This window comes from Dama dama, chromosome 8 (genome assembly GCF_033118175.1).
Source record: "Dama dama isolate Ldn47 chromosome 8, ASM3311817v1, whole genome shotgun sequence".
NCBI lineage: Eukaryota > Metazoa > Chordata > Mammalia > Artiodactyla > Cervidae > Dama > Dama dama.
The window spans coordinates 44,315,117-44,331,265 of NC_083688.1; the positions used below are offsets into that span (position 1 = coordinate 44,315,117).

The 16,149-nt window shown below is 36.2% G+C and overlaps 1 protein-coding gene across 1 annotated transcript in view; it reads left to right on the forward strand.

Annotated features, from left to right (window-relative positions):
• Positions 1-16,149, forward strand: part of TRAK2 (trafficking kinesin protein 2) — a 65,988-nt gene that overhangs the window by 24,864 nt on the left and 24,975 nt on the right. Inside the window, exons 2-3 of the mRNA XM_061149007.1 lie at positions 3,032-3,319; positions 9,583-9,777. Of these exons, the coding sequence (XP_061004990.1) occupies positions 3,229-3,319; positions 9,583-9,777 (286 nt within the window). The 5' untranslated portion in view covers positions 3,032-3,228. The remainder of the gene's footprint in view (positions 1-3,031; positions 3,320-9,582; positions 9,778-16,149) is intronic.

The following is a 16,149-nucleotide window of genomic DNA, read 5'->3' on the forward strand; positions in this document are numbered from 1 at the left end:
GGAGCATGGCTCTGCTCCAGTAAAACTTCACTCATAGAAACTGAAATCTGAATTTCACATATTTGTCACACATCATGAAACATTTTAACTTTGACTTTTTCTTTGCCCCAACCGTTTAAAAATGTGAAACCTGTTCTTAGCTCACAGGTTACAGGGAACGGGTGGCAGGTCAAATTCAGTCAGTACATCGCTGACTCTGAACTAGATGACCTATTAGACAGTAGCATGTTTATTCTTATATTTGCATTACCATTCTATCTTCTTAAATATAGCACCGGATTCATAATCTATAAATTCAGATCTCTGGAGTATTGTAATTTGAAAGAACTTGATAAAAATTACATGTGGCGTAAGGACTTACGTAACATGTGATTCTCAGTTGCCAGCTCAACAGTTGTCGATTCTTTGTGGACAGAACTCTTAGTTGAGATTGTGTTCAGGTTCCCGGTGGTCGAGTTCTTCAGGGAAGGTGCTTTCTTCCTCTCTTCAACTTCAGGGGGTGGGTGTAGGCAAATCTTAATTGGTTTGATCCCATTTTAGTTCCATTGCCCTTGCAGTGGTTAATTTGGAAATGACAGCTTGGACAGTAAGATAGCACATGGGGGATAACTTAATTGCATGCAATAGACTGAGCTTGGATAGGAAAATGAGTTTCTGACAACTGAAATTAAAATTAAAGTACCTAATAAATACTTTCAGCTTTACTTCATGTTGCACTGGCTTGTACAGATTACTATATTGACAAACATGTTTCAAGAAAATAATTGTTTATATAAGATGGAATTTTAGAAATTTATTAAAGTTTTCTGAATTCAAGTATAGGAAATTTTTTCTTATACCAACATAAAATTATAAACTTTTCTGGTAAATGCTGTTGTTTATTATGTTTTTTTTCTTATACATTTTTCTCCATCTATGAAGTAGAAAAACAGCAACCCTATGCCAATAACCACAGAAGTTTTTTTAAATTTTACTTGTCCATGATAATCTGAAAGCCTGGATATTACAGACCTTGGTGCATGCTCACTATTCTCCATTCCTACCACCTTCGTGATTACTTACAGCCTGGCTTTGGGCCTAACCTCTTGGTTGGACTGCTTTCTAGATTGTTACTGTTGATTTTATGGTCTCCGTATACCCCCTTTTAAAAACCAAGTACCTTTTTGAACATTTCTGTATGTTTAATTCTTTTGCCCATTCTATCTCTGAAATCCTCTTTCCTAGTATTTGCTGGGATTGTGTGTCTGTGGCACCTCAGTGACCATTTTCAGTCTTCTCTACTGCTTTTATTTTGGTCTTCTCTATTTCTTGGTTGTGACTCTTGTTAAAAAAAACAACACAGTGTTTATGATGCCTTGAATAGTAGGCATGAGAACGATTTAGCCATAAATAGAAGCTGCACGTTGCTAAGTAGACACTATTTAGTAGAGACTGTCTTTTGATATAAAGCTAGGCTTAAAATTAATATTAAACAGTTTTTTAAAGTACACACATGTATTTAATGTATTGTATTGTTTTGTGTTCCTCTGTAAACTGTTTCTTTATGAATGTTTTGATTCCAGTTGTGTGCGTATTTTTTTTTTCTAAAGAAAATGCTATACGAGCATCGTTATGCCTACATCTTAGCATACTCTGAGTATATCCATCGTATAAATTCTTAATGGTAAAATTGTTAATATGCATTGAAAAGTGTAGTAGGCATTGCTGAATAACCTTTCTGAAAGCTTGTATCAGTTTGCACTTTTATCAACAGTATGAGTACCACTTTCTCCATATCCCCTCCAACAACAAACACAATGCTTGTTGATCTAATGGATGAAAAATATTTTCTTTACATTTTAATTTATTTTAATTATATGTAAGGTTGAGCATCTTTTATATCAGTAATTTTCAACTGGGAGCAATTTACCCCTGTGCCCAGGGGATATTTGATACTGTCTGGAATTGGGGGGGCTTTAAAACTGGGAACAGGTCTGGGAAGAGGATTCTCCTGGCATGCAGCTAAACATCCTACAATGCACGCTGCTAAACATCCTACAGTGCACGCAGTGAAGTATTATCCAGCCCTAAATAGCAGTAGCACCAAGGTTGAGAAACTCTGCTTAATATTATTCCATTTCTTTTTCTTTTTTGATTTGTTATCTGTAATTCTTGAATTATTATTTGCTTTAGAGTTTATAGTATACATTTTTGGAGTTAAACTTTGAGTAGTATTTTACTATTTCCTATATGGTATAAACACCTTGCTATAGTAAATTTCCATTTTTCTCTTCCTGGCCTTTGTGCTATTGTTTTAATACATTTTACTTCTATATATGTTATAGACCCCACCGTATATTATTATTATTTTACTTTAAATAGTAGATTACATTTTTTAAACAGCTTTCATGAATTTTATATACATTCTATGTGTATGCGTGCTCAATCAGGTCTGACTTTTGTGACCCCGTGGACTGTAACCCACCAGGCTCCTCTGTCCATGGCATTCTCCAGGCAAGAATACTGGAGTGGGTTGCCATTTCCTTTTCCAGGGGATCTTCCCAACCCAGGGATTGAACCCATGTCTCTGGTGTCTCCTGCATAGGCAGGCAGATTCTTTACCACTGGCGCCACCTGGGAAGCCCTATAATTTGCATTAGATTGCACATATTTCAAATATACAATTTGATAAGTTTTGACATGTATATACTTGTGAAACCATCACCATCAAAATATGAACGTATTTATCGTCCTCTAAACTTTTCTCCAGTCCCCTGGTAATCCCTCCCCCGCCCCAGGCAACCGGTGATCTGCTTTCTGTCACTGTAGGTAAGTTTACATTTTTTTTGATTTTATATAAATGGAATCACAAATTATGTACCTTTTTTGTCTGGTGTCTTTCATCCAGCATAATTATTTTGAGATTTATCCACGTGGTGTGTGTATCATTAGGAAAACATTCTTAAAGACATATATTCCAGGTAATTGGATTGCTGTTATTAACAAGCATGCTGAATTCTAAAGTCACTTGTTGATGTGTTCTTTGTTTTAGGTCATGACCATCCGAGGTGTGATAATCACATGAGAGCACTCTGCTCCTGATGTCATTTGTCTCATCAAACAAAAATCTATTTGAAAGTAAATATCCCTTTGACCAGAACCTTTCTTTATTCAATGGCTTGATGGATTTCCTTTACTCTGATTCAAACCAAAGCTATCCTTCTCAACCAAAACAAAAAAGGATTTTGCATGAGTCAATCCCAGGATGCCACTTTTACAGCACCGATGGGTGAAGAAAACCTCATGAATATCAATCACAGAGACTCAGAGAGCATCACTGGTGAGTCCAGTTTAATAAATGAAGTGCTCTTGCCTACAGAACAAAATGCATTTAAGACCCACCATGATGAAACTCAGCCTCTCTCTCCAGCCTCATCTTCTGAGAGACCTCTGAATTAATCTCTCCGTCCTCAGGTCTCCTATCACAATGGTCCCCAGCCTTTTTGGTCCACAACTGGTTTCATGGAAGACAGTTTTTCCACGGATTGGGGCAGGTGTAGGGGGTGGTTTCTGGATGATTCAAGCTTGTTACATTTATTGTGCACTTTATTTCTATGAATATTATATCAGCTCCTCCTCAGATCTTCAGGCATTAGATCCCAGAGGTTGGGGATCCCTCTTACTGCATTATCAAAATCTGCCTTGGGTGTTGATCCTTGTCTATGTCTGACTCCCTATATCTGTGAGCCCTGATCAGTAGAAACTGCGTCATACTCATCTTCCTTGTCTTATCTTCCTATTCCCATCTTCCTATCTCCGAAAAGACAGAGTTGCTACCTATACCCTGCAGTCACTTAACAACAGTATCTGGCACATAAGGCTCTCAGGACATATAAGTTTGCAAAACAGGTACAACCCCGTAAGTCCTCATCTGCAAGACTAAATTTTAAAAACTCTGTATACCCAATTTTTTTCCTAAACTTTGTTTCTAAAACTCACTGGTCCACAAAACCTGACCTGTCCAGTTATTTCTAGATTTATCCCACTTTGTTTGAATGTTTGTTTGCTGAAAAATGTATTAATGTGTTTAAATATGGGATACTGCTACAAAACCAGTTGGAGGTGTTATATAACATACAGTAAATGCACAGGACAGCTTTTCTAAAACTCCATAAAATTCTGAAATGCATCTAAATCTGTAGGGTTTTTTTTTCCTGTTATTTATTCACCAGTACTGAGATATGTGTATTAAGATGCACCCATTTTAAGTGTAGAGTTTGGTTTTGACAAATATGTACACTCATGTAACCACCAGTATAATCAAGTTGTAAGATATTTTTATTATCCCCCCAAAGTTCCCTCATATCCAGATCTCTCCAGCCCTCAACTGCTAACTCCAGTCAATGTGCTTTTTGTTACTATGGTAACAGAAAAAATTTGCTTGTTCTGGAAGGTCATATAAATTAATCTGTCTTTTGTGTCTGGACTTTTTATGCAGCAAAGTGCTTTTGAGATTTATCAACATTGTGGTATGTGTCAGCAGTTCATTTGTTTTTATTGCCAAGTTACAACTTCTCAACTCTGCTGTTACAGCAGTAAAGATGTCATAGACGATCCATAAAGGAACATATATAATTGTTTCAATAAAACTTAATTTATAAAGCCAAGCAGAGGCAGTAGGCTAGAGTTGGCCTCTGGGCCATAGTTTCCTGACCTCTTCACAACAACATAACACTTGGTAACATCAGTGTTTTTGTTTTAACCATTCTAGTGGGCGTGTATCTGGCATCTCTGTGATTTCAGTTTCTTTTTCCCTGAAGACTAATGATTTTCAGTCTCTTCTTGTGCTTATCGGCTCTTTCTAGATACTTGGAGTTTTCTATTTAAATCATTTGCTCATTTTTATATTTGTCCTACTATTGAATTATAAATGTTCTTTATATATTCTATGTAAATTCTTTGTTAGGTAAAGGGGTACAAATATTTTCTTCCAGACTGTGATTTGCCTTTTCATCTACTTAATGGTGTCCTTTGAAGAGCAAAAGTTTAAAATTTTGGTGGAGCCCAGTTTATCAAGTTTTGCTTTTATAGTTCATATTTTTTGTGTCATTTCTAAGAAATCTTTGCATAGGTCAGAATCACAAAGATATCTCTTCAGTTTACCTTTAAGAGTTTTACAGCTTTTGCTTTTACATTTAGGTCAACTGTCCATTTTATAATTAATTTTAAAGATATAATCAAGTTAGGGTCCAGATTTTTTCCCCAGTTAAATATTTAATTGTTCCTGCACCATTTGTTGAAAGCATTATCTTTTATGCTGTTGAATTACTTTGGTAATTTCATTGAAAAATCATTTATTTTTATATGTGTGGGTCTATTTCTGAACTCTCCATTCTGTTTCTTTAATCCCTAAGTCTATCTTTACATAAATACTACAATGTTTTGATTACTATAACTCTATAGTAAACCATTTTATTATTATTTTTAATTTGTTTCTTTTCTTTCTTTTTACTTAAACTTTTATACAAATGATCCAATGCTAATTGTTATTTTTTGGAGTTTAAGAAGTTATTAACAACTGAAAAGACAGCACAGTGTTAGTACAATCTGTATTTTAAAAGCATTGATTTGGATTGGTCCTGTACAGAAATCTATAGTAAATTTTGAAATCAGGTAGTATACATTCTCTAACTTTGCTCTTCTTTTTAAAAACTTATTTTGGCTATTCTTGACCTGTCACATTTCTATATAAATTTTAAAACCAGTTTGTCAGTTTCAGCCAAAAAAGAGTGATGGAATTTTGAATGGAATGATACACACTTGATAAAGAATTGACATCTTAAGACTGTTAAGTCATCTAATCCTCCATTTATTTAGGTCTTCTTTAATTTCTCTAAATAGTACTTGCAATTTTTGTTACACAGGTCTTGCACATACTTTATTAAATTTAATCCTACATTGTTGTTTTTTTCCTGCTACTATAAATAACATCGTTTATTCAATTTTATTTTCCAGGTGTTATTACTAGTATGTAGAAATGAAATTTATATATTGACTTTGTATTCTGCAACTTTGCTTAACTTAGTTTTATTAACTTTGTCTACATAAGTCACTGGTGCTCTGGGTTTTTTCCCTAGTCTTTTTTCATTTGAGATAGTTACCATTGCTCTGCCTTCAAGTCTACTTTTCTTTGCTTCTGGAGCGTGTCTAATATGTTAATGTTATCCAGTGAATTTTTAATTTAGATATTGTACTCTAGTTCTGGGGGGCTTCCCTGGTGGCTCAGACTGTAAAGCATATGCCTACAATGCGGGACACCCGGGTTCAATCCCTGGGTTGGGAAAATCTCCTGGAGGAGGAAATGGCAACCTGCTCCAGTATTCTTGCCTGGAAAATCCCATGGACGGAGGAACCTGGTAGGCTACATGGAGTGGCAGAGTCGGACACGACTGAGTGACTTCACTTTCTTTCACTCTAGTTCTATTTGAATTTTAGAAGTATAAGTATACTTTTTGTTTCTCTTTTCATCAAATTTAAGTTTTCCTCTTAAATCTTTGAGCATATTTATAATGGCTTTTTAAAAATTTCTCTTTACTAATTTTATCAGTTTTGTCATTATTGAGCTTGTTTCTGTTGATTTATTTTCCAACTGGTAATGGGCTACAAATTGCTTATTCTTTGCATTTCTAGTAACTTGTTATCAAATATTTTGAATGTTACATTGATGTTTGAATTTTATTGTCTTATTTGGAAAACTGTTATTTTGGCAGGTGCTTAAATTACTTGCTGATAAGATCAGTTCTTTTGAGTCTTGTTTTTAATCTTTGCTATCTGAGTTTGTAGATCACAAGACCATATTCCATTATGCTTTATTCTAGCATTAATTAATTAATTAATTAATTTTTTTAAATCTTTTTTTTTTATTAGTTGGAGGCCAATCACTTCACTACATTTCAGTGGGTTTTGTCATACATTGAAATGAATCAGCCATGGATTTACACGTATTCCCCATCCCGATCCCCGCTCCCACCTCCCTCTCCACCCGATTCCCCCGAGTCCTCCCAGTGCACCAGGCTGGAGCACTTGTCTCATGCATCCCACCTGGTTAATTCTACTAGTAGCAAGCACAACCCTTCTAGGATCTTTTGATTGTCTCAACTTTTCATTTTCTTGGGCTCCAGAATCACTGTGGACAGTGACTGCAGCCATGAAATTAAAAGATGCTTGCTCCTTGGAAGAAAAGCTATAGCAAACATAGGCAGCATATTTAAAAAGCAGAGAAATTACTTTGCTGACAAAGGTCTATCTAGTCAAAGCTATGGTTTTTCCAGTAGTCATGTATGGATGTGAGAGCTGGACCATAAAGAAGTCTGAGCACTGAAGAATTGATGCTTTTGGACTGTGGTGTTGAAGAAGACTCTGAAGAGTTCCTTGGACTGCAAGGAGATCAAACCAGTCCATCATAAAGGAAATCATTCCTGAATATTCATTGGAAGACTGATGTTGAAGTGCCAATACTTTGGCCACCTGATGTGAAGAGCTGACTCATTGGAAAAGACCCTGATGCTTGGAAAGACTGAAGGTGGGGGGAGAAGGGGACGACAGAGGATGAGATGGTTGGATGGCATCATCAACTCAAAGGACATGACTTTGAGCAAACTCCAGGAGATGGTGAAGGACAGGGAGGCCTGGCATGCTGCAGTCCATGGGGTTGCAAAGAGTTGAACATGATTGAATGACTGAACAACAACACTGTTCATTAGGTTTTTACAGTCTGGCTAGATGAAATTCAAGCCTTTCTTAGCTTTGCATAGGAGAGTAACGTAAGAAAGATATGAAGATGTGGAGGAAAATATGAATGTAATGAGAACAGATCACTTTGAGGCCATATTCAAGAGAAACAAGAAGAGACCTTCCTTGAATCTAAATGAGGCAGTGTGGATAGAAAGAAGTGAACACAAGAAAAGAACATTTGGAGGATAAAAATGTTAGGACTGGACAATTAGAAAATCACTAAATAGTACATTATCAGAAATACGGAAGCAAATAGGAGGCGCTAGTCTGAAGGATATTATTCGAATCTACTAAACCTTGAGTGTATACTCATTTTGGAAGTAGGTAACTGGTAATCGCGAATTTTCACAGAATTTCATTAATGCTTATTAAAAGAAAATTTGTAGGGAATAGTAGTTATTTTAATGGATATTAATTTTGCTCATCATTTGCATTATACCCATGAGTGTCTCAGAGTTTGTTTTCAGCTCTGCATGTATTGATAGTCAACTTCTCTTCCTGCACATATTGTAACAATAATAATATGTATGTCATATATTCATGGCAGGAGAAATTTGAATAGTCACATAGAATTCATAGTAATATTATTTGGATGTATTTTTGGAGTTCTTACTTAAGCAATCTGCTAAGGGTTGAGAGGAGCTTCTTCAGACCCACATTTAAGGTTTTAAATGTACCTCATATCTGTGATTATGTACCTCATGTTTTGGTTATGAAGCCACTGCTTGTCTTTCTATATGGAGAGGATTTTCTAATATGGTCAGCCCCCTCATATTTGATTAATGTCAGCCTCCTCATTTTTGAATTAAAGTCAAGTAGTTGAAATTTACTTTTTTAAGGTACATTTTCTTAAAATAAACCTTGTTGTTCTTTGCCAGAGTTAGAACATGTTTCTCTGTGCCACCCACAAAGGAAATACCCGATGTCTTTAAAAAATGAGAGGGTTGAGATGACATCCTGTATTTTCTGTATTTTAAGCCCTAGTATTTTAAGCATATTAAAAAGGGTAACCTTTTTTTGTAAACTGCTAAATGTGGAAGGTGTTAAATGATGAGCAGCATTTGGAATGAGAAGCCAGGAGCAAACACATGAAGATAGAGAAGCCCAAGAGAAATGTGTGCAGGGACAGTTAGAGGTGTGCAGGTGAGAGTAGTGATGTAAAAGATATTCAAGACTTTAAATGTATCACATCTTTAAAGTAGAAGTGATTACGTACTTATTCTAGTACCAGTGTAGGACACTGTGCTGGAATGTTAACATTACTGTTTAACATTTAACCAGTAAACATTGATTTTTTTTTATATCTAGCTTCTGGGAGAATATAGTAAAATGTAACTTTTCCATATTTTGAAGAATCCTCCACAGAGGTCAAATTCTATTATTGAAGAACATATCGTTTTATTCCTTTTGAACTCACTATTTTCTGCTGGTTGTCTTGTTGCCTTTTTTCCCTCAAGCGTATGAGTTATTTGAGATCACATGTCTTTTAAGCGGCACTAAATAGATTGATAAGGAGGAAATAATAAAATCTAAACTTAAAGACGTAGTTATATTCCCTAAGCAATATACTTTAAATAGAGTATAATTAAAAACATGGTAATGTTTCTATTGTGGAAGTTCTTATATTAAAGAAACCTAGAGAAAGACCACCTGGAATTCCAGGATACAGCAATAAAAATCATTGGCGACATGATCTTGACTAATGTTTCTTGATTTTCTTACTTTCACAGAACTAATTTCACTGATTTTTCTCTGTAGCCTAGTAAATTGGAATATATTGGATTCATTTACATGGAATCTTCTCCTCAGATGTCTGCTCCAATGAAGATGTCCCTGAAGTTGAGCTTGTGAGCCTGCTAGAAGAACAACTACCCCAGTATAAGCTCAGGGTGGACTCTCTCTTTCTTTATGAAAATCAAGATTGGACTCAGTCCCCACACCAGCAGCAACATGCATCTGACACCCTCTCTCCAGTACTTGCTGAAGAGACTTTCCGTTATATGAGTGAGTGTTTGAATTTATCCATTGAACTAAAGATCATGAGTGTCTTGTTGACTTTTACAATTTTTGGCATCCCTAAATGTTGTTTAGTTTGTACCTACTTTTAACTCAAACTGCTTTAACAACATGAAGAGATGACTCTAATTGTGTTGTCTGAACGCAGAAAGTTTATCGTTTTTAAGAATCTGAGTGTCCAGGGTTGTGAGCATACTCAGAGGTTTCCAATTCTCTCCTCTTTTCCTTCGTACTTTCCTCAAACTGAGTAGAAGTAGTGAACGTGTTTAAATTTTTAATATCCCTTTATATTTGTTGTCTTAATATAATATTTAGTCCGTTAAACTGACATAGTCACAGGAACTTGTCAAGTCATTAAGAAACATAGTTCTTGGATACGTAAGTAGTTTTAATAATGCCAAGGAGAAATACATGCACACTATATAGTCATCTTCATTATTTATGTAAGGATTCAGAGAGAATATTTCAGTGAGAAACTAAGTCAGATATGTCCTAAATATAGATCTGTTTTATCCCACACCCTTAAAAAATGACAAAATTAAATAGAACTCTATATTTTAAAGTTTAAAGAGTGATCTTTTTTGTTGTTGTTTTTTACCTTATTCCAAAAATCTGCATTCAGGCTGAGCTTTCCTTTTTTTAATGTGTTCACTATAAAGATATTGTATGCATAATAGCTATTAGAATACATAGTAAGTCTCTGAGTTCAATATTGATATATTTATAAAACTATTTTCATTTGAATTAGATATGAGATTGCATCAGCTCTTAGATGTTTGCCCAGTGAGTGTTTCCATGTTTTAAAGATTCTAGCTGGAGAATGATTGTTGTGAAATCCTCATTTTCATAGTAATTATTAACTTTTAATGGTACTTTCCTACAACCAGGTTACTTACTGCTCAGAAAAAGAATTGTAAAGTTTGTTTAAACTTGAATTAGGAACTCAAACAAAATTGTTTCTGTACAGTTTATTCTATTAAGTAGCTGAATATTAAATTAGGGCTCTTAAGGTTTTCTTAACTTTTTAGTTTGAGAAATTACTTACTTGAGATTTCTGGAAAATGCTTTTTAAAAGGCACATTTTTAGATTCCATTTTCCTTTGTTCCATGAGTTTTTAGATTTGTGAGAAAATTTCAAACTGAAATTTTGTCAGGATAAATTTAGTTTGTCATTATTTTTATAAAGTGGTACAGAAAGTGCACTTAGTTTACACGTTCTTTGTTCTGTACATCACTAGAGGGGGCAGGGAGGGGAGACTAGCTAAAAAGATGTTTTAGGTTATGATTTAATGGAGTTGCTGTTAGGATGAATTTTACATAAAAAGACTAGAAAATAAAAGGTAGACAGATTCTAAAATACTTGGTTTATAGGTAAACAAGAGTGTAATTAAAACTAGAGGTTAATAGGATGTTACAAGATCCATACTTCCAGGATCTAGAAAACTGTCCTATTCCTTTCATCTAATGGTACTATTTTCACTTCAACAATTTGAAAATTAAACTACATATGATTTACTAAGATCATGAAGAAAACAATTAGGATTATCATTGGTTCACTAATACTTTTTCTGTGTAACTGCATGCTTAGTTGCTAAGTCATATCCGACTCTCTGCAATCCCGTGGGCTGTAGCCCACCAGGCTTCTCTGTCTGTGGGATTTACCAGAGTAGGTTGCCATTTTCTCCTTCAGGCGGTCTTCCCAACCCAGGAATTGAACCTGTGTTTCCTGCATCTCCTGCATTGGCAGGGAGATTCTTTTTAATCACTGATCCACCTGGAAAGCCCACTTTTTCTCTATATTGTACTTTAATTTCACTGTTATTTTAAAGTTATCAATTCTTTGGGTTAACAGTTCACACAAATATAAATAGACTTCATTATGAATTTGTATCTTATGAATGTAAAAGATAAGTGATTTACTTTATTTAGCACATTGACCAGGGTCTTAAAAAGCATGATACAAACCATTCTCTCACCTTTTTCCACTGTTTTCTGTCCCCCTGAAATGTCAAGATTTTTTGGTTTTGCATATTTACTATGGACACTGGCAAGCGATCCTAGGATTCAGCTCGCTGGTTCTATTTCAGCCCCTTCTTGTCCCTAGTTCCCTCACATGGCAGTAGACACGTGCTCACTAAAATGAATTATTACAACTAATAAAAGAGGTGCCAAGCAGAGGCACTTTCTTTCTTAGTTCACACAAAGAAGTTCAAAGTACCGTAAGAAGAAAATGATGAAATTTGGAAGGAAACGGGCAAAAGTTTTGGGATAGGAACCTGCCTCACATGAATAAAAGGATACTGGTTGTTCTCCAAAGCCCCTTCCAAACCAGAAAGAGATTGCTTTCATGTGTTTTAAAAGTAAACAATGGGTGGGTCCAGAAAAATAATTCCCTCCTAGTCCCTGCCATGGGCTTCCCTGGTGGCTGAGTGGTAAAGAATCCATGTGCAATGCAGGAAAAACAGGAGATGCAGGTTGGATCCTTTGGTTGGGAAGATCCCCTGGAGAAGGACATGGCAACTCACTCCAGTATTCATGCCTGAAGAACCCATGGACAGAGAAGCCTGGTGGGCTACAGTCCATGGGGTAACAAGCAGTCAGACATGATTGCAGCGATGGAGCACACAGGCAGTCCCTGCCATACACACACAGTTTAAGATACTCAAAGAATGTGTTTTGCTTGCAGGGTTTTCTAATTTTATTAAGAGAGTCCCACAGTGACATGTGGGACAAGCAGTGCAATCAGTCACACCGTGACAGAAAGTACCGTTTGTTCATGTGAAGGCTCAAAGTAGAAACCTGATCTGCTTTTCAGGGTATTTTTTATTTGGGAATAAAAGATCACCTTACCACTTCCTAATGCATAAGGAAAGAGGGGGTGGTTATATAAGTTTATTTAAGGCATCAACATCACTTCGTACTTGTTAAAAACACAGATCCTGTGTCCCCATCCCAGATCTACTGATTCAGAAACTCTGGGGGCGGGGCCTACTCTGTTTAAATTAAATAAGACCTCCTGCTGGTACTGATGCACTCAGATTTGAGAACCAGAGATCTGAAGCAGTGTCACCAAAACTGGCCACTTCACAGAGACGTTAATTGGAGAAGTTGAGAAACTAGGGAGGGTGCAGAATTTTGCAGAGAAGTACAGTTTTAGAGATTATTACTTCTGGTTGGTAGTTATACTTTTCCTCAAGCTCTGCCTTTGAAACCTTTACCTGCAGGAAGGAAATACAACAGGTAATTCTCAGGAAGCAATAACCATAAGTCTAGTTGTAGAGGTTAGCGGATTTATAATTCCTTTTGAGCAGTTCCATGGAAGAATTAAGTCATGTGCTCTAAGACATCTATTGTAGAATGAGTTACCTTATCACTTATACATCATGTCCTATCTAGGTATTATTAGTGAGAAAATTCTCTCAAATCATTATCTATGGGGTTTAATTCTCTCCTGGAACCCCGTTGAGAAAGTCTGTCCTAGGTGATACGTATGATCAGCCTCCTTTTTTTTCCATCTCAGTTCTTTTGAAGGCAGTTTTTTGTATTGCAGAAATGTTCTCTGTATTATAGTAGCAAAAAAACACTGCTCTGGAGCTAAAACCTCAAAACCTGTCTGTAGTTACCAGGAGCTATTCCTGCTTTTACCCTGTCGCGGAGGAAGTGTTTGTGTTTCGTTTTGTTTTTTGTTTTTGTTTTTTCATGTGGAAGAATTGGAGAGTGATGAAAGATCAGATATCTTTTAAAAATTAAATAACTGCGGTAAAAGCTCTACACCTTAAAAAAGGACATTTGAGAGAACTATTCAGGCACCATCTCATGTAAATAACAGGGATATCAAAATGGGTCAACGTTGGCATTTTCCATCCTGAAAATGATTGGGGGGAGTTGATGTAAAATTATGTGTTATAAAGTAAGAATCAGTGAAGAAAAAGAATTAGTGAAGAAAAAGCATCTCCCCCATGTTTGTTCAGGAACATTAGAGTCTCCAAATATTAAACAAAAATACTGGACATTAATTAACAACCTTCATAAACCAAAGCTGTTCTGTAAAAATGTTTATTGTCTCTCTAATGAATAATTCTTTCTTAGAGTTAGAAGGTTCATGTCTGGAAACAAGCACAGAGCATTGGTAATTTCCGCACCATTTCTCATTTTTATTTTAACCTCTGAGAACTGAAGGGAAAGTAGAATTTGATAGGATTAATTATAATAAAGTCAGTCTGTTTGGCCCTGCATTCCTGGTTACAGAATTAAAGTGAGGAATTAGTCTATTGCTTTGAAAGCATTTAATCACCATGCCTAAATGCCAAGAGAACACTTAAGAGCCTTGCCCTGAGTGCTTTTGGAATCATTCCAAACAGCCTATCTTTATCAGGAGGATTGTGTTAAGGAAGAGAAGACAGAACTGATTAGGCTGCAAACAAGAATCCTTTGTGTTCCTTTATCAATTGAGCAACTCTGTGCAGTTGAGGTAGCCCAGCCTTTGGGCTTGGTGGTCTACAGACTAAACAAACTGGAGAATTCTGGTTGCATTATCTAACTTCTTTCTCATAATAAATACTTAAGCATTTGAAAATTCATTTTTCCTTTTCGGAGCCTTTGAAGAAGAGCTGCTATTTTTTTATTGCAAAGATAACATTTGTTCTTCATTGAAAATTAGCAAAAAACTGACAAGAGAACAACAAATCAACTATAATCCATACTCAGAGATAATCACTATTAACATTTTGATGTATATTCTTTCAGCCTCTCTTGTGTATAGATATGCATAGATATGCTAAGTGAAGTTGCTCAGTCGTGTCCGACTCTTTGAGGCCCCATGGACTGTAGCCTATCAGGCTTCTCCGTCCATGGGATTTTCCAGGCGAGAATACCGGAGTGGGTTGCCATTTGCTTCTCCAGGAGATCTTCCCGACCCAGGGATTGAACCCGGGTCTCCCACATTGTAGGCAGGCGCTTTACCGTCTGAGCCACCAGGGAAGTGTATAGATATGAGTGCATGCTAAATCATTTCAGTCATGTCCGACTCTGTGACCCCATGGACTGTAGCTCGCCAGGCTCCTCTGTCCATGGGATTCTCCAGGCAAGAATACTGGAGTGAGTTGTCATGCCTTCCTCTGAGAAATCTTCCCAGTCCAGGGATCAAACCCATCTCTCTTAGGTCTCCTAGATTGGCAGGCAAATTCTTTCCCACTAGCACCACCTGGGAAGTCCATGTATAGACATACTCACACCTTAAAAATAAAATCAGGACCTATGTTGTTTTATAACTTGTGTTCACAGATGAGTACTCTTAATATTTCATCAGATAAGAGCCTTTTGACCTTGGTGGTACTAAGGTAGAAATAGCAACATGGTGCAAAGACCCATCACTGAGAATGAGCAGACCCAAGTTTTTTCTTAGGACCTTGTGAGGTGGAAGGTGTTCTCACCTCCTTATTATATCTTGGCTTTGCCACTAATAGTTTGCTTTGCCATCTTGGACATGTCACATAATTCCTCTCAGTAAGGTTCCTCATATAAGAAAATGAGATCATTAAACTAAATATCTTCTTAAGGTTCAGCTTGAAATTATCAGTCTATGACAGATGGTTAGCATTTATAACAAATGTATTTTAGTTTCTCCTCACTAAAACATATTTTATTCCAGACATTTCTGTAATTACTGGGTCCTTCATTTTCAATTCCCCTTTTATCATCTGTGACTTATATCTCACAGTGTTTTATTACAGCCTTAATTCACTGGTTTTACTTCAAATTAAATTTTCCACTTCATCTTCAACTCTTGTTAGTCATATAATATAAACCATGTCCTGCAGTTTTTAAATTAGTTGTATGAAAACTGTCTTTAACTGAGTTTCCAGGATTCCTGGTTCTTTCTTTGAGTGTTAATCCTGGCTCAGTGGTTTTCATCCCTAGCTTCACATCAGAATATCTGGTGTGTTTTCCTTGCTACTTGTGCCCTGGGGTCCCTCTAAATGAACTAAGTTAGAATCTGGAGTTGAGACTCACTGCACTGTGTTACATTTGTCTTTGCAAACATTGGCTAGTTTTTTGCAGTGTAGAGTGTGGTTATATTGACTTGATTTTCCCCCCGTCTATTATTGACACAGGAGGTAGAAGAGACCACACACTGCATGTCTCTGCCTCAGTTTTTCATCTTTGTTCCTGAGCTATGCCACCAAGTTAAACTGTGAAGATTCCTTAGGCCCAAAAGCCTATTTCTTTTATCCCTGTGTGGGCCATTTTACCTACTTGTAAATAAAAATTCTTTTGGAATAAAAATGTTTCTAGTTTTGTTTTTCTTGCTGCTGTTGTTAGTTTTCTTCTTTTCAGTTTAAAACTTTTCCAGCAATCTCT